We start from the raw sequence: 17,614 nt of genomic DNA on the forward strand, positions 1-17,614 counted from the left end.
TGAGTCCTCCAGTACCAGTCCTGAGTTATTCTCAACCCTTTACTATGAGTACAGTGCTAGAGAGCTACCTGGTAAAAGGAAGCATGTGCCAATTGTTACTGAGCAGTTAAAATTCTCTATCTGCTCTTCTGTATGCAAAAGGCAGGGGAAATTGTGCAGCAAATGCTGACCATAGTCCTGTAGTGATGAATTAGTTTCCTCTTTTCTTCAGCCTTTCTGGAAGGAACGGCACAATGTGTATTTCTATTTTCCTACTCTTACATAGTTGTATTCTCCCTTTGACAAGCTGTTCAACTTGAACCTTGGGTTGGATGCTCAGATCTGCCAATTTCTCTAAAATAGCAAAATCCCCGCCCCCAAATAAAGGATGTTAGAAAATGAAAAGTGGAAATTCCCTGGTGGTTAGGACTCTGCATGTTCACCACCATGGCTTGGGTTCAGTCCCTAGTCAGGAAACTAAGATCACCCCCCAAGTCTTGTGGCACAGCCAAAAAAAGAAAAGTGGTGTTCTGAGCAGGCAAGGTATCAGCAAAGAGGCAGACTGACCTGTAGAGATCCTCCATGTGAAAGTCTGTGCGGCTGCCTGATTGCAGGCGGGGTTCTGCTACCTGCCTCAGCCACCTGGGCTTCACCATGGAAGTTCCTCCTCCTCTCCGCCCTCAGTGACTAATTCAGGCCTGTCAACCCTTGCCACTCTTGTTTGCCAGGGGTACCATCGCCTCCTTATCATGTGTCTGAATTATTGCAGCCTTTTCCTGGCTGGCCTCCCTGACTCAGATCTACTGGATTTTCAGCATTGTGGTTCATTTAGTACTCACTGCTTCCCAGTAAAATAGTAAACTCTTGAGAGGGCAGAGACCAGTTCTTATACTTAGATTTTTTTTCTTAATCCCTTAGACTAGTGTTTTATATAGGGAGTTGAACACTTTCAGTAACACTTTATGTGTTCAAGAAAGATAAAAGCAAAGCAAAATACTATTAATAACAGGATTATGCATCAGGATTTAGCAAGGAAGCATCAAAGATGAAGATTTTTCTCTATATCCTCCACATTGCCTAGCTCACTGCCAGACCCATGGTAGTTTAGTAATTGTTGACTTTATGAAGCCTTGACGTTCATTGAGAGATTCAAAGACTTAGGCTGATGAGATGGAAAAGTGAGAGCAGTGTGTCAGCCCTCCTCTGCCTACTGTCAGCCCAGCTGTGTCCCCAACAGAACTCCCACAAGGAATAGAATATTGAATATCAAAACTGTCCCGGAGTCTGATCCTATTTGAGTTAATGAGACTACCATCCTACCAGCCAGCCACCATAGCTCTTGAATTACTTTTGACAGCTCCCTACCACATGGCAGTTACTGATCATGTAAATCTCTGCCCTCTCCTTTGCTCCTGCCACCAGTACCCTGGTTCAGGCCTCATCACCTTTAACTCAGAGGATGGTAGGCACCATCCATCTGATCTTCCCACTAAGTCCTGCCTTTTTCAGTCCCGTCTACCCATAGGCAGCTAGTATAATTCTGATTAGAGCACCATTGATCATGTATCTTCTCTGATTTATTAAAGATATATGATTCTCCATCTCCTATGGATTAAAGTTCAGATTTCTCAGACATTCAAGGACCTGCAGCGATGAGACCCCAGCCTGCATTCCACCCTCATGCCCTGGCCCTCACCTGTGTTGACTACTTACCTTTCTCTATAACTGACCTCTGTGTTCTTCTCTCTCTTATTTCCTGTGTTGAAAAACCCCTCATTCTCTGACAAAAGGCAATATAGTACAATGGTTAAGAACATGAATTCAAGCACAAATGTGTTTGACACAGTTTTTGCCACTCTGTGTACACTTGGACTACCTAAAACTCTGTGCCACAGTTTTAGCATTTCTAAAATGGACATAAGTAAGTGAAGTTGCTCAGTCGTGTCCGACTCTTTGCGACCCCATGGACTGTAGCCCACCAGGCTTCTCTGTCCATGGGTTCTCCAGGCAAAAATACTGGAGTGGGTTGTCATTTCCTTCTCCAGGGGATCTTCCCAACCCAGGGATTGAACCCAGGTCTCCCGCATTGCAGACAGATGCTTTAAACTCTGAGCCACCAGGGAAGCCCAAAATGGACATAATAGTAGCTAATTCATAGGGTTGTTATGAAGAAGCTGATAATATAAATGACCTCAGCTAGGCATCAACCCTACCTTTTCCAAGGCATTTACTATTCTACTGCAGTTATATGTGTTCATGTCACGTCTTAACTTTCTCCGGGCTAAGTTTTTTAAGGACCCTTGACAATTGTCTTTATATCTCTTACCACTCAATGCCTTGAACAGAATGAGAATTTATTAAAAACCTTGGTGAAGTGTGAGTTAATTTGGGGCTACACCAGGTACACCAGTAATACAGTTCTACTCAGTTGAGGACGGGGAGGGTGGAAGGTTAAGTACAGGACTGAGTATTACGTGCCTGCCGTGAGCTTGGCACTGGGAATTCAGCAGTGAAGGAGGCCCAGGCTAAAGTTCAAGGTGCTTCTAACCTAGAAAGTGATAGGATTTTGAGCTGTGTGAATTTTGAGGAGGTGAATTATGAGGACAAAGGTAGTGCTGAAGGGATGCCAGAATAGCCTGGGGGAGTTGGGCAGGATAAGATGATGGTTATGTTTGATCAGAAAATGTAACAGCCCTGGTAGTCCAGTGGAATCCGCCTTGCAATGCAGAGAACTTGGGTTCGATCCCTGGATGGGAAACTTAAGATCCCACACGCCGAAGAGCAACAGTTCCCACACCGCAACTACAGAATCCGTGCACAAGGAAAGATCCCAGATGATGCAACTAAGACCCATCGCAGCCAAATAAATAAAATATTTAAAAAGAAAATATGAGCAAAAGCAATGTGACTATGTTCTTTACCCCATCAGATCTCTTAAATTTCCTTCTTGACAGCCTGCTTTTTTGGGAAGACAATGCAGCGCCAGTAAGACTTGCTTGGCACTCCTCTTCCTCTGAACATCCGTTTAAAAAATGCCCTTTCTGCTCAAAACTATTCCTTTTCTTTTCACTGTGTGAGCCTGCATTTGCATCTTCCAATCCTCAGTGCCTGCTGCTATTCAGTCTGTCAGCAATGCCTACAGTATGTATGCTGGGCTCTTGGCAAGGTCCTGGGACACCAGAAAGGAACCTCATTCTCAAGGGACCCGTGGACAAAATCCAGTGAACAGACCATGACTAAGCAGTGTGATCAGTGCTGCACCCCTGTGTGTTAACCCCAGAGTGCCAGCCCGAGGAATTGAGGGAGGCATCCCCTAGGTAATGACCCCACTAGAATCAAGTCTTAGTGATTGGACAAGAGCTCTGTCACCCAAGAAGGAGTTAGACCTGCCTTCACCTGAACAGCTGGTGCAAATCTCAGAGCCTGTGAGCCAGAAAACCCTGGGATGACTCCACTTTACCCCCATCTCCTCCCTTCAGCCAGGATCCATTCACCACCCCTCCCCCAGCACTGGCTACATTGCTGTGGCCGCATTAAGACTTGGCCCCAGATGAAGGATGAGTGAGGAAGCTGTTGTGCCAATATGACTGAGTGAAGCTGCCAAAGGTCCTAGAAGGAGGAAGTGGATAAGTGCCTTATCCTTTTAAGGATACAGCAGCCTCAGGTCTTATCAGGGGCCAGGACCTTCCTCACTCCTTCCCCCACTTCTGACCAAGTCACAGCGTGCCTTGGCAGCGCAGGGAACTGTGTGGGGGTAGGAGGACCTATAGAACTGGGCTAGAGTGGAGGCGTGTTGCACTATCCCAAGCAGGAAGCAATGGTGGTTTAGACTAGCATGGTGGTAGGAGAAACAGAATGAAGATTCAAGAGACATTGTTGAAGAGCAGAACCAGCAGGACTTGATGATAAAATATGTTCAAGAAAAGGGAAGAATTGGCTTTCAGCCATGAGCATCCACCCCCCAGGGTGGACTTACTCTCTTCCCAGCAACCCTAGAAACCATATGGCCCAGGACTCTGCCTACTGCTCAGCAAGTGGGTTTCAGCTTGATAAGAAAAGACTTCCTGTGGTGGAACTGAAAGAGGAAGCCACCAACCCATTAGTGCCTAGGAGGCTGTGGGAGGAGGACGATGGCCAGAGCTCTGCGTCTGCTTCGTGCCCTCTGGCTTCTGGAGTGGGTGCAGCTGCTCTTGGGACCTGGTGCTGTGCCTCCAACCTGGGCCTTGAACCTGGACCCAGTGCAGCTCACTGTCTACACAGGCCCTAATGGCAGCCACTTTGGGTTTTCACTGGACTTCTACAAGAAGAGCAATGGGAGGTGAGCCCTGGGAAACCCCCACCGTCGCTGCTTCTGTGGGTCTTGAGTTCCACATTTGTGATAGAGGTTGAGCAAAGTGATTTCCAGGGTCTATTTGGGCTGAATTCTTGTTAGGAATACTGGGGTGTCAGCGAGAGGCACCAGTGGGGAGCTGGGCAGAGCAAAGACAAAGGGGAGACCCATGTTGATACCTTATTTTTTCCTCAAGGGTCAGTTTTATGACCCACTCCACCCTTATCCCCTTGAAATACAGAAAGGAACACATGTCTTAAGTTGACCTGCAGAACTGTGAAATTGTCTATCTACTCCCACTTTGCTTTTCTATTCCAGTCCCCTCAACCCAGCAAAATGATTGATATTTGAAAAGAAGCAATAGAGCATTATTGGTTGGCATTGATCAGGCTGCAAATTCAGACTGCTAAAATTAGAGTCCTGACTCTTTCTCTCTATAGGAACAACCCTGAGCTATTCCTTATTGAGATGGACACTAAAGTCCAGCTTCAGAGTATCAGCACCTTGGGGAGTTGCCTCTGCTGAAGAGGGCCACCTCCCTCAAAGCTCCCCTCCTTCCAAATGTGGCCCAGGAACAATGACTAGTCAATGAGGAGTGTGGAGGGAGGGGAGAGGTTAAGAGTCTGACTCTCTCATCTCAACTCCAGACAGTTCTGAGGGTCTTTCTAACTCCATAGTTCCCAGGACATTGACCCATGGCTGTTACTCGGTCTGAATCTCAACTCAATGCCTCCTGCCCGATCCTGCTTCTTTCTCCTCCTTTTCACAGATACTGGTCTCATGGGCACTACTTAGTAAACATCCTGCAAACTAAAAAGATAAAAAAATTACAGCATTTTTGGAGCCCTCATTATGTAGTATTTGGCTGGCATTGGCATAAATGTTTCTCATGCGTTTATTTCATTTACTTCTGACAGCACTGAATCTAGATCTACTAGAGTCCTTAGAAATGTCAGCACCCCACCACCCACTTTAGAGGTGCCCACTAGCTTAATATTTCCTGGTTAAAATTGGTTCTCAGAAAGAGATCTGATGACAGTTCAGACAGGATTACGGTGCATGGCTCTTTGTGGAAAGTGTTGGGGAATGTAGACTGTGTACAGAGTTTAGGTCTCTTTTAGCAAGGCTATCAAACCCCTCGTGTTCAAATCAAACCTAATGGTTATATTCTCAGTTTTATCCTTAATTCCCTCGGTTACTGATGGGTATGTGACTTTCCTCGCTGGGAGTCAGTTTCACTGACCATAAAATGAAAAGGTTGGCCTCTATGGTCTGTGTCGTCTGACTGAGAAAAGATGATCCAGTGACCCTCGAGGCACACCGCCCTTCCGAGGAGGAGTGCTCCCACCACAAGCACTGGGACACGAGGTACCCCAGAATCCACGGAGCGCTCACCCAGCTTTCTTATGCAGTGTGTTCGTCGTGGTGGGCGCCCCACGGACCCTGGGCCGCAGCGAGGAGGAGACCGGCGGCGTTTTCCTGTGCCCCTGGAAGGCCGAGGGCGGCCAGTGCAGCTCGCTGCCCTTCGACCTCAGTGAGTCTCGCACAAGAAGAGAAAGGGAGGGGCTACGAGGAGAGCGGGCAGCCGGGCTTCAGCATCCTACCCCTTCTTCTGCCCTCCAGATGATGAAACGCGAAGCATAGGCACCCAAACTTTCCAAACCTTCAAGGCCGGGCAAGGACTCGGGGCGTCGGTCGTTAGTTGGAGAGACAGCATTGTGGTGGGCGCTACCGGACCGGGATCAGGGAGCAGACGGAGGGCGGGGACACATGGAGGGAGGAACCCGAGTCCCGCCCCTTCCCCATTCTCCTGTGGCTCTGCTTCAGGCCTGCGCCCCCTGGCAGCACTGGAACGTCCTCGATAGGAACGAGGAGGAGGCTCAGAAGACGCCCGTAGGTGGCTGCTTCGTGGCTCAGCTCCAAAACGGCGACCGCACAGAGTACTCGCCCTGCCGGGCCAACAAAATGAGCCAATTTTACGAGAGAAATAATTTCAGTGAGCTCCGTTTTGGCTCCTCCCACTCGCGGCCGTTATCCATTAGCCCCACCCTTCACCCGATCTCTCTTGGCCTCCAGCTATCCCAAATCCTGCTTGCAGTCTGGGGTCTCCCAGATGGCCCAGTTCTTGACTCCGCCCCCGCGCCCTGCCTACTGGATGTCAATGCTAAACCACGCCCCCATATTATCCTGTGACCCCCCACCCCGCAAAGCGGGCTTCTTCGCTGACCCTTCCATTTCGCCTCCTCTAGGGGAAGACAAGCGTTACTGCGAGGCCGGCTTCAGCTCGGCAGTCACTCAGGCGAGTAGGGAGCATAAACGGCGTGGGGGTGGCCCCCAACTAGGACCCCCTCTCACCTCCAGAGCTTCTATTTCAGGCTGGGGAGCTGGTGCTTGGGGCTCCTGGCGGCTACTATTTCGTAGGTACGTGCCCATCCATACACCTCCCTCCCTTCACTCGACTCGGACAGACCCCAGACTCCTGGGCGCCCACACCAACTGTCCCACGCGCCCTAGGTCTCCTGGCGCGGGCTCCAATCGCCAATATCATCTCGAGTTACCGCCCGGGCACCCTCTTGTGGCACGTGCGCACCCAGTTCACCTACGACCACAGTCACTTCCAGTACTACGACGGCTACCGGGGTAATGTGGCACCTCCCTTCGAGGCTTCCCAGCACTCAAGTGTCACCGCCGGCCCGGCCCTACCCCTGCAGGAACGCCCCATTGTCAACTCTGGCTGGCCAGCCCCAGGACTAAGGCGCCCCCAGTCTGCTCAAGCAGCTCCCTCTCCCTACCCTCTGCAGACCGCCCAGCTCCCAAAGGCGAGCACGTCGACTTCTCGCACTGAATTCGCTTCGTGGCCTCGGGCAGGTCTAGTCCTCTCGGTGGCCTCGATTTCCCCGTCTTCGCAATGCAGAGTTTGAACTGGGTGGTCTCTGAGTCCCCTCTCATTCAGGCCCCTTCCCTGCTTCACCCTCCCGGAAGGACTAACTCTCACTGTGCCTTCAGGGTACTCGGTGGCCGTGGGCGACTTCGACGGAAATCCCAAAACTACAGGCAAGAAATCACTTAGGGGTGCGGTTTGGGGAGTCCTGCCCAGAAAGGAGCACTTCCAAGACCCGCATTGAAATCTCCCTGGGATGCGGAACGGCGGGCGGGAGGCAGGTGGGGGTTCCAGAGACCTCACTTTCTGGGCCCGGCTCTCCCCAGAGTATGTCTTCGGTGCCCCCACCTGGAGTTGGACCCTGGGAGCGGTGAGTGCCCTCTGTCCACCCCTCACCGATTTCACTCTTCGCCTGAACCGCGCCCCGCCCCCCCGAACTTCCTGCCCTTCTGCGGTGGGCTCAGCTGTGACATGCTCCTGTATGTTTTCTGAGCAGGTAGAAATTTTGGACTCCTACCACCAGACGCTGCACCGGCTGCATGGAGAGCAGGTGAGGATCAGGTGGGGGAAGGATCAGAAGGGGCCAAGGCCAGGGAATTGAGACCCTGGAATATTCCACGAGACATGGTGGGATGGAAGTGTGAGTATGAGGACAGAAATTAAGGTGTGCCCCATTTCCTGCAGATGGCTTCGTACTTTGGGCACTCAGTGGCCATCACTGACGTCAATGGGGATGGGTGAGAAGCCAGGCGCCCCCACCCCTACCCACTTGGGTCCCAAATTACCAGAGGTGTTGACTGCCCTCGGTCTCTGGTCTCTTCCTTTCCCAGTCCTCACTCACACATGACCACCGAGGGGAGCGGGAGGGCAAGGATGGGTAAGCCTGGGCTCAGGCCCACAGCATCCCCCTAACCCATCCCCACATAACCGCCCGTTGGGCCTGCAGGAGGCATGACCTCTTAGTGGGCGCACCACTGTACATGGAGAGCCGTGCTGACCGCAAGCTGGCCGAGGTGGGGCGTGTGTACTTGTTCCTGCAGACTCGAGGCGCCCGAATGCTGGGGGCCCCCAACCTCCTGCTGACTGGCACACAGCTCTATGGGCGATTTGGCTCAGCCATCGCACCTCTGGGCGACCTCAACCGGGATGGCTACAATGGTAAGGCAAGAGAGAAGGGGTTTATAGCCATGACAAAGATCGTGGATTTGACCTGAGGGTAGCGGGAGCCAGGAAGGGCTTTGAGCAGGAGAGAGTTAAAGGAGACCAGTTGGGATTTGTTTGCATTAGTCCAGGCAAGATATAGTGACCACTGGGATGTGGGCTTTGGCAGCAGAGTTAAGAGATGAGGGTGATTTCTAGATAGTTATTACTTAGATTATTAGAACTTGATCGGTGACTGGAGGTGGGGCTAAGAGAGAGGAGTTGGGTGGGTGGTGGTGCCCTTCACTGCCTGAAACTCAAGTCTTGCCACAGGCCTGGAGGGAGATCAGCAGATCAGCTCTGCTCTCATTTTGATCATTTTCTTTTTCTTTTTTTGGCCACACCACACAACTTGCTGGATCTTAGTTCCCCAATCAGGGATCGAACCCCATACCCCTGGCAGTGAAAGTACGGAGTCCTAACCAGTGGACCGCCAGGGAATTCCCTGGACTTGTTTGATCATGAAAGGCTTGGGAGCCTTAGGCAGACATCCAGGGAACAGTTGGGTGTGACTTCCCCCATTTCCAGCAGAGAGGTCTGAATGGGAGACAGGGGCTTGGGGAGGGTTGATGAGGTCCTGGGAGCTTGCAGAGTGGGAAGAGGCCCAGGAGAGAGCCCTGGGGAACAAGAGCATTTAGGGGACTCCAAGAAAAAGTGGGTCTAGAAAGGAGACAGAGGGATGTTCAGAGGGGTAGGAGGGAAACTAGGAGATCTGATGGCCCAGAACTCAAAGGAAGAGTGCTGGAAGCAGAAGGAAGCTGGGTCGGTGGCTCCAGATGCTGCTGAAAGGTACAATTAGATGGGGCTGAAGAAGTAAGTATTCCTGGGCTTTAGCAAGAAGGAAGTCATTGGTGACTGACAAGAACCAATTCAGGGCTAGCTAGGGACCAAAGCCAGAATGTCATGGTGCAAGGTATGAATGAAGGTGAAGAATTGATGGCAGCCAGAGTAGACTGCTTTTTCTACCGGTTTGTGAAAGGAGAAAGAGAAAGGTGATTACTGAAAGGAGATGAGGATTAAAGGAAGGCTATTTTAATTGTAAAGACTATTAGTAGGTGGAATGTGGAGGAAAATGATCTTGTGGGGAAATAAGGGCAGGGAGTGAGCTGGAGGTGGGTCCCTGCAATGCCTGAGAGATGCAGGGCTGGAATGCTCAGGCTAGTGGCAGGTGTAGGAGGGAACTGTTCTAGGGTCAAGAGGGGAGAAGAGCAAAAAGCACAACAGTTTGGTTGCTTCTCTTTGTGAAGGAAGTGAGAGGCGGGGAGCTTGATTGAATGGAGAAGGTTTGAAACAGGTGCTGAGCAGAAAACTCTGAGGAACTGCTAGGCATACACTGAGGCCCGTGGTGATGGCTGGAGGTCAGAAATTCCCGGTGCCCAATGTGGTGGGGTCTGGCTAGGACTGGCCATGGGGCGGAATGGCTGAGGATATGGCGAGGGTAATCGAATGTTTAGAAAATAGGTGGAGAGATGGGGAAGCCAAAGATCAGGTGACTGGGTGAGACTGTGTTCTGAGCCTATCAGAAAAGTCAGTGCATCTTTAAAAGAAAAAACTGCACAGAAAACATACCATAAAGTCAGAAGGCAAGGGAAAGACAGTTACAACATATATATCAAAGATCTTAATTGCCATCACAAGCAAAGAATTCTTACAGGTTAGTAAGATTATTAATGATTGTTATTAATGATGACTACATTTTCAAGACTGGTCATTAAAGTTATGAGTGATGACAAGCCCATGGTGTGACCCTGGGTTTACATGGTGGGAGTAGAATACCCCAGCTGAAGAGGGGGCAAATATTTAGCAGGTCTTGGTTAGTTAATCTTCTGGGACTCTATTTTCTCCTTTAAAATGGGAATAATAATGCCTAGTTTTCAGGATTAAAAGAAATCATGACAATATATTGTCCTCAATAGATAGTGAGGGCTGTTAGACTGTTTTTACAATAATCTGACTTGATGGGTCTTCCTCCCACCCAATTGTAAACTCCTGGAGAGTGGGGCAGATGCTTCCTTGCCAGGACCCCTGCATTCCTCTCCTGCTCCCCTGGGGTCTGCCCAGAGAAGGAGCTCAGGGAAGTGTTATAGGGCCTGGAGCGACTGGATAAGAGATAGCCACTCCCTTTCTGTTGTTCTTTCCAGATGTTGCGGTAGCTGCCCCCTACGGGGGTCCCAGCGGTCAAGGCCAAGTGTTGGTGTACCTGGGTCAGAGTGAGGGGCTTAACCCATCCCCCTCCCAGGTCCTGGACAGCCCCTTCCCCACAGGCTCTGGCTTTGGCTTCTCCCTTCGAGGTGCCACAGATATCGATGACAACGGATACCCAGGTGCCCCTGGACTGCCTCCAGCTAGACAGGAAGGGGCCTTGGGCATTAGCTGGAGATACTGAGAGACACAGCAAGGGGCTTGAACCTGACCTGGTGCCCCCCTGAGAACTCTGTGGGGTGGGGGGCCAGATCAAACCTCCTATGGGGAAGGTAGTGTGGGAAACCCCTGAGAAAATGAGATGAAGACCCCATAAGTCTCTAACGATTCTGACACCACCCCTCCTTCTCACAATGTCTATAGACCTGCTTGTGGGAGCTTACGGGGCCAGCAAGGTCGTGGTATACAGGTGAGCGCTGGCTCCAGGGACGGGATGGGGAAGAACCCACCCCATCAGAGACTAGGTCAGGAGGGGCCACCAAGGCAAGCCTCCCAATTCCCACCAGGGCTCAGCCAGTGGTGATGGTCACTGTCCAGCTGATGGTGCAAGATTCACTAAACCCTGCCGTGAAGACTTGTGTCCTGTCCCAGACCAAGACCCCAGTGAGCTGGTGAGGAAACGGAGGGTGTGGGCCAGGCAGGATCTGGGACCTCAGCCAGGCGACCCTAGCCCCTGAGCCCCATTCATCTCCCTGCAGCTTTAACATCCAGATGTGTGTGGGAGCCAGTGGGCACAACATTCCCGAGAAGCTGCGTGAGTGGCACCCCGGGGAACAGGAGGCAGGTGGGCCTGGGCTCCCCTGGAGGCTGGCCCAGGAGACTCTGACGCACCCCGCTTGCCTGGGTCAGACCTGAAGGCTGAGCTGCAGCTGGACCGGCAGAAGCCCCGCCAGGGCCGGCGGGTCCTACTGTTGGACTCTCAGCAGGCGGGCACCATCCGGGACCTGGAACTGAGAAGCAGACACAGCCGCAGCTGCTACAATGCCACAGCCTTCCTCCGAGTATGCCCAGGCTGGGGGTGGGCAGGCCTGGGTATGCAGAGCCTGTTAATCCAGCCTCGGGGCGTGGGGCCGGGCGCTGCAGGGGTGGTCAGCGGGACACACAAGGTAGGTAGGGTACGTGGTAGCAAGACAGCCCGTCTCTTGCCCCCTTCCCTAGGATGAGGCCGACTTCCGGGACAAGCTAAGTCCTATCGTGCTCAGCTTTAGTGTGTCCCTGCCGCCCGAGAAGGATGGAGGAGCCCCTGCTCTCGTGTTGCACGGAGACACCCACATCCAGGAACAGGTAGGGGTGCGCAGGTGCAGGCAGGGGAGGGGGAGGACCCCTGCAAGATTGTCAAGGTTTGGGCTAGTGTCCATATTGACATCCGAATAGACATCCAAACCTGGATGTCACCTCTAATCTCTAATGTTTACTCTAAACCCTAATGAAAACTGCCAAATCTCAATACCCCCAAACCCTCATACAAACCTCAGATGTTGACATCACCTCTAAACTCTCATTTAAACCCTGATGTCTACCTGCTCATCTCCCACCTGAGAGCTTCCATTTCTCCACACTTTCGTTTAAGAGCCGTGATTTTTTTTCCCTCTTAATTTGGAAGAGGAGTATTTGCTGATGGCATCCAGTTCAAGAACTGAATTATAAAATCTGGAGATACATGTTAACAGGAAACTTCGCTAACGTTTGATGGATTTCCTTGTATCATCAAAGCCCTGACATCATCCCAAACCCTGAGGCAAACCCCAAAGCTCTGATATCATCACCAACCTTCTTTTTCTTCTCAGACCTTCTAATTCCCCAAACCCACTGTGACCCCCAAACCTACCCACCCACATGACGTGTCCCCTCTAGACCCGCATCATTCTGGACTGTGGGGACGATGACCTGTGTGTGCCACAGCTGCAGCTCACTGCCAGCGTGTGAGAAGACCGCCCACTGCCCCCCCACACCGCCCACTGCCCCCCAACACCACCCACTGCCCTCCCACTTCGCCCTGTCTACCCTGATGACAGCCCCTCCCCACCTGGATCCTGATACTCTGGCCTCAGCCCGTCTCCTCGTCCCAGACCCTGGGCTTGGACCCGGCCTCCTTGGCTTTACTCCCTTCTCAACTGCCACAGGAAGGGCTCCCCACTCCTAATTGGAGCCGACAACGTGCTGGAGCTGCAAATGGATGCGGCCAATGAGGGTGAGGGAGCCTACGAGGCCGAGCTGGCCGTGTACCTGCCCCCAGGCGCCCACTACATGCGGGCTGTCAGCAATATGGAGGTGAGCCCCCACCCGGGCGTCGATGGGGACCTGGGGAGTACGGGAGCCTTGATTCTCATCTCCCACCTGAGAGCTCCCATTTCTCTATGCTTTCCTTCAAGAGCTGTGATTTTTTTTTCCCCTCTAATTTGGAAGAGGAATATTTACTAATGACATACAATGCAAGAACTTGTATATAAAATCAGGAAATAACTGTTAACAGGAGCCACCGTTTACATTTGGTTTTGGATTTCTGTTAAATTTGGACTTCCTTGTGTTCTTTTTTCTCGACTTGGATACTTACATAGGTGTATATTTTTTTTACTTTACTGATGCAGTTTATAACAATGGAGTTACCCTCCATGTGATGTTTTGTGGTTTTCATTTTTTAAAAATCATTAAAAAGAATAAGATGCTACAGTAATACATAAACAGGAATGTGACAGTCCTTGAACTCCACCTCCCCTTGAAACCCTCCATTCCACCCTGGAATCCTCCCCACCCTGACTTTCCAAGGGAGCTTAAATATAGAACGGATGCTGTGTAACCGTCTTCTTCCTCGGGACTGCTTCTCCGAAGGGCTTTGAGAGGCTCATCTGTAACCAGAAGAAGGAGAATGAGACCAAGGTGGTGCTGTGTGAGCTGGGAAACCCCATGAAGAGTAACGTCCAGGTGAGGCCATTCAGTCCTAGGTGCTGGGTCTCCTCTACCAGGGGTTCATAGACAACTGGGTTTTGGCGGCTGGGTTTGAAGTGAGATGGCTCCAGACTGGAATCCTTGTCCTCTCACTCCCTGGCTGTGTGGTCTTGGGTGAGTGACTCCCTCTCTGAGTGGTCTTCAGGACGAGGACTGGCGGCCACATTCAGAGTAGGCGTCACATTCAGAGTGACTCTGGTCCTCCCCGTGTCTCAGATAGAAGTCATGATGTGGGTGAGCGTGGAGAAGCTGGAAGAGGCTGGGGAGCAGGTGTCCTTCCTGCTGCAGATCAGGAGGTATACTAGACTGGGGGGCACTCCCTCCCCCTGTCTGATCCCCACACAGAGACCCTCAGATGCCTGCCACACAGAAGGGTTCTCTGGGAGGCATGCTCTTTAGACTTCCCTGTTTCCTTACTTCCTCAGAGACTTATTTCTGGGTTTTGGAGCCCTAGAGGAACTAACTTTAGTGTGGCATGCTGTTTGTGGAGTTAGCTCTTCCTGAGCCCTCTGATATTCTGCCCCCTCTCCCCTGCCCCCTGCCCTGAGAGTCCTGATGTTCACTGGGCTGGTGTCCTGATCTGTTTCTCCTCGGCCCCCTTCCTACAGCAAGAACAGCCAGAATCCAAATAGTGAGATGGTGGAGCTGGATGTGCCAGTCCGGGCAGCAGCCCATGTGGAGTTGAGAGGGTGAGAGGCCAAGGAGGCAAAAGGGAGTTGTCAGGCACAGCCCTGAGGCTCACGGGGTCCTGGGCAAACCCCCACGGGCAAGTCAGGGGACCAGGCTCACTCTGGGGGTCTCGGACCCCTGCAGGAATTCCTTTCCAGCCTCGCTGGTGGTGGCTGCGGAAGAAGGCGATGGGCAGAACAGCTCTGACGGCTGGGGCCCCAAAGTGGAGCACACCTATGAGGTAGGAAGGAGGCTCCGGGCCCCAGGCTGGGGTGGGAGGGTCCCAGGAGCTGGTCTGGGTGCTGAGCCTTGTAACATCTTGCCACCACCGCCCCGCCAGCTCCACAACAATGGCCCTGGCGCTGTAAGTGGCCTCCGCCTCAACCTCTACCTCCCCAGCCAGTCCCAGTCCTCAGATCTGCTCTACATCCTGGATATTCAACCACAAGGAGGCCTTCAGTGCGCCTCAGAGCCTTCTCCCAACCCCCGCCAGGTGACAGCCCGCGTGAATCCCTAGCCCATCAACCAGGGCCCCTGTGGGAGGGCTGACACGTGGGCAGAGCATGAGACCTGAGGGCCTCTTTGCCTCCTCAGCTGGAATGGAGGCTGCCCACCCCCAGCCCTTCCCCAGCCCATCACAAGCGGGATCGCAGACAGGCCGTCCTGCCGGAGGAGAAGCAGCCCTCAAGGCTCCAAGACCCAATCTTGCTGGTGAGCAGGCTCTGTGGTCTCCAGCTGGGGCCGCCCTGGGGCCCAGAGGCAGAGGGGATGGGAGGCAGGGAGAGAGAAGGGTGTGGTGGGGACCTCATGTGGGTCACCTTGGTCTCACAGGGACCTCCAGGTGAATATGAAGGATTGTGCTCATCTTGTGTCTGGGGTGGGGGCACTTGTATGTTTCAAGGTATCCAGTACATTAAAGAAAATGAACAAACGCCAAAGCAGGGTTACAATAAGGCTTAGTACTGAACGCTGTACGATTGACCCACTTCTTCCTGCCCTTTCCCTGTATCTCTGGGACAGTCTGAGCAATCCCATTCAAAGATAATGTCCCAAGCTTGAATCTGAGGCCCTTCCCGACTGGCCCAAGCTCTTCGACCCCCCAGCCCCCTCTGACTTGGGTCCTATGATGGGGTGATGATGGGTCAGTAGGGGCTGGGGACCAATGACATGTCCCCTCAGAGCTGCGACTCGGCGCCCTGTACTGTGGTGCACTGTGAGCTGCAGGAGATGGAGCGCGGGCAGCGGGTCATGGTCACGGTGCTGGCCTTCCTGTCGCTGCCCATCCTCCAAGAGGTGAACCGGGATGCGGGTGGGCGGGGCCTTCTAGAGGCGGAGCCTGATGTGCTTGGGGGCGGGGTTTGTGGAGGGGGGGGCTTTAGGGGCGGGGAGAGAATGAGGGCTGGGTTTAATTTGGAGCAGACAGACAGGGCGGATCTTCCTACAGCGGAGTCCGAGGCCGGGACTCCTGCAACCAACAGGTCTCGTGTAAACGCCTTTCACCTCCACCCCATCCAGAGGCCCCTGGATCAGTTCGTGCTGCAGTCGCACGCTTGGTTCAACATCTCCTCCTTTCCCTACTCCGTGCCGGCCCTCAGCCTGCCCAGCGGGGAAGTTCTGGTGGGTGTGGAAGGATGGTGGCAGAAAGGGTCCCGCGGGTCTCCCATTGGTCTTCCCCTGAGTCCCTGCCCAGCCGGGACTGCCTGATCTGAGAGGTGGGACAGGTAGGTGGCTTGGCCGCAGGTCAAGTCTCTGAGTCTCTGGGAAAGGCAAGTGTCCCGGTGACTGAGGAGACCCGCGGGTCTCCCCTCAGGTGCAGACGCAGGTGCTTCGGGTCTTGGAGGAGAGAGAGATACCTGTGTGGTGGGTGCTGGTAGGCGTGCTGGGCGGCCTGCTGCTGCTCACATTCCTGATCCTGGCCATGTGGAAGGTGAGACGTGAAGCAAGGTTGAGATGGGGGGGGAGGGGTGTAGAAGTGAGGTGTGGGGGTCAGAGGTGAGGAGGGCAGGCAATCCCACAGGGAGGCAGAGAGAGATGGTGGCCCAAGTAGATGACCCAGGGTCCATCTGATTTCCATCTCTGCTATTAGAATGTCACCCTCCAGAGGATCTCTTCCAGGGCACAGGTCCCTGGGAGAGGTGGCACCTGAAATCCTAAGGCCTTTATTTTTTTTTAATCCTAAGGCCTTTAGATCAGCTCCCCCTGAGAGCAGGAGTCCCAGGGACTGAGTCTTGCCTTCTGGAATCCATTGACCCCTGAGAATTTTCACCTCCTCCCTGGTTTGTCCCTCCCCCAGAAGGACCCAGGTCTTTCTGCTCCGATGTGTCCCTGGTGGGTCACTCCCTCCTCTGCCCCTGGAGAACACCTGCACTGTTTTCAAAGTCGCTCAAGTATCCAAACCCTAGAAAGCCACAGTGCTTTTAGGGAAAACATACATTAGACTTATAATAATCAAATATATACCATCACAAGCTTGAGTCATACAGAGACATAATCATCAGTACTTAAGAAAAATTCAGGAAATGAAAAACAAAATGTTAAAAAAAATTTTTTTTTGTTCCATGCATTATCTCTAAATGGGAAATGCCTCCACTTGATCATATAGTGCAGATTGTGTTGGTCCAGAGTGAGGACCTCGTGGCTGGCTGGTTTCTAGCATACATTCTCCATTGCTGCTCTGGGGCTGAAAAATCACCTTTACACCCCATCCCTGGCCCCTGCACACCCCCCAGGTTGGCTTCTTCAAGCGGAATCGTCCACCCTTAGAAGAAGATGATGAAGAGGAGTGATGAGCCCACACATCTCTGTCCTGGCAGCAAGGCTGAGTGTGACGTTGTGTCCCTTCTCCAACGAGTGCCCCTCCCCCATCTCTGGTTGCCCGAGGCTGGGAGGGTGACATTCTACTAGTGGAGATGGAGATCAGATGGACCCTGGGTCATCTACTTGGGCCACCATCTCTTTCTGCCTCCTGATGTCCTCTCCCTCCCATCAGAGCTGAGTCACCCCCTCTCCTGCTGCCTAATAAAGAATTTGGACCCCAACTCCACAGCATGCTGCCTCTTCTTGGGCGTCAGAAGAGGAGAGGGGCCTGAAGTGATGTTTGGGCTGAGGAATCTAGGACTGGAAGAAGTGTGAGCAGAGAGGTCTCTGCCAGGGTTAGGGTGCAACTTACTGTCTTTGGAGAGTATCAGGAGCTAGAGAGTGGAACAAGGGAAAAGGGATGGCAGAGCCTCCAAGTGAGACTGGAGGGGGATGGGGTGTCTCAGGGTGGTTGGGTGAGAGGGGGGTTGGGTGCATCAGAAAAGGGAGGCTGAGTCCCTGGTGGGGGAATTTAAACAATGTTTTTTTCCATGATTTTGGAGGAAATAAACCCCAAGATGAATTGAGAGTTGGGGAAGTAATACGCTGTC

The 17,614-nt window shown here is 52.5% G+C and overlaps 1 protein-coding gene across 1 annotated transcript; it reads left to right on the forward strand.

The window, feature by feature from the left end:
• The first annotated feature begins 4,099 nt into the window (after nt 1-4,099).
• On the forward strand, nt 4,100-17,245 carry ITGA2B (integrin subunit alpha 2b). Its single transcript, XM_020873389.2, has 30 exons — nt 4,100-4,297; nt 5,722-5,843; nt 5,933-6,030; nt 6,137-6,305; nt 6,559-6,608; nt 6,685-6,730; nt 6,824-6,949; nt 7,316-7,363; nt 7,517-7,560; nt 7,687-7,740; nt 7,875-7,927; nt 8,137-8,348; nt 10,532-10,714; nt 10,956-11,001; nt 11,099-11,203; nt 11,291-11,346; nt 11,442-11,593; nt 11,751-11,876; nt 12,447-12,514; nt 12,716-12,863; nt 13,422-13,514; nt 13,755-13,834; nt 14,147-14,227; nt 14,352-14,448; nt 14,548-14,700; nt 14,802-14,918; nt 15,387-15,500; nt 15,723-15,824; nt 16,018-16,134; nt 16,937-17,245. Exons 1-30 carry the CDS (start codon nt 4,110-4,112, stop codon nt 16,991-16,993), a joined length of 3,105 nt encoding a protein of 1,034 aa, XP_020729048.2. The 5' UTR covers nt 4,100-4,109; the 3' UTR covers nt 16,994-17,245.
• The last annotated feature ends 369 nt before the right edge of the window (nt 17,246-17,614 follow it).

This window comes from Odocoileus virginianus, chromosome 17, assembly GCF_023699985.2.
Source record: "Odocoileus virginianus isolate 20LAN1187 ecotype Illinois chromosome 17, Ovbor_1.2, whole genome shotgun sequence".
In the NCBI taxonomy this organism is placed as follows: Eukaryota; Metazoa; Chordata; class Mammalia; order Artiodactyla; family Cervidae; genus Odocoileus; species Odocoileus virginianus.

What these genes read in the sequence shown, in the direction of transcription:
- ITGA2B (XM_020873389.2), top strand. Translation starts at nt 4,110, where the DNA reads ATGGCCAGAGCTCTGCGTCTGCTTCGTGCCCTCTGGCTTCTGGAGTGG. An exon ending in CTCGCTGCCCTTCGACCTCA is followed by an intron (nt 5,844 to 5,932) that starts GTGAGTCTCGCA and finishes TCTGCCCTCCAG; the next exon opens with ATGATGAAACGCGAAGCATA. An exon ending in ACCAAGACCCCAGTGAGCTG is followed by an intron (nt 11,204 to 11,290) that starts GTGAGGAAACGG and finishes ATCTCCCTGCAG; the next exon opens with CTTTAACATCCAGATGTGTG.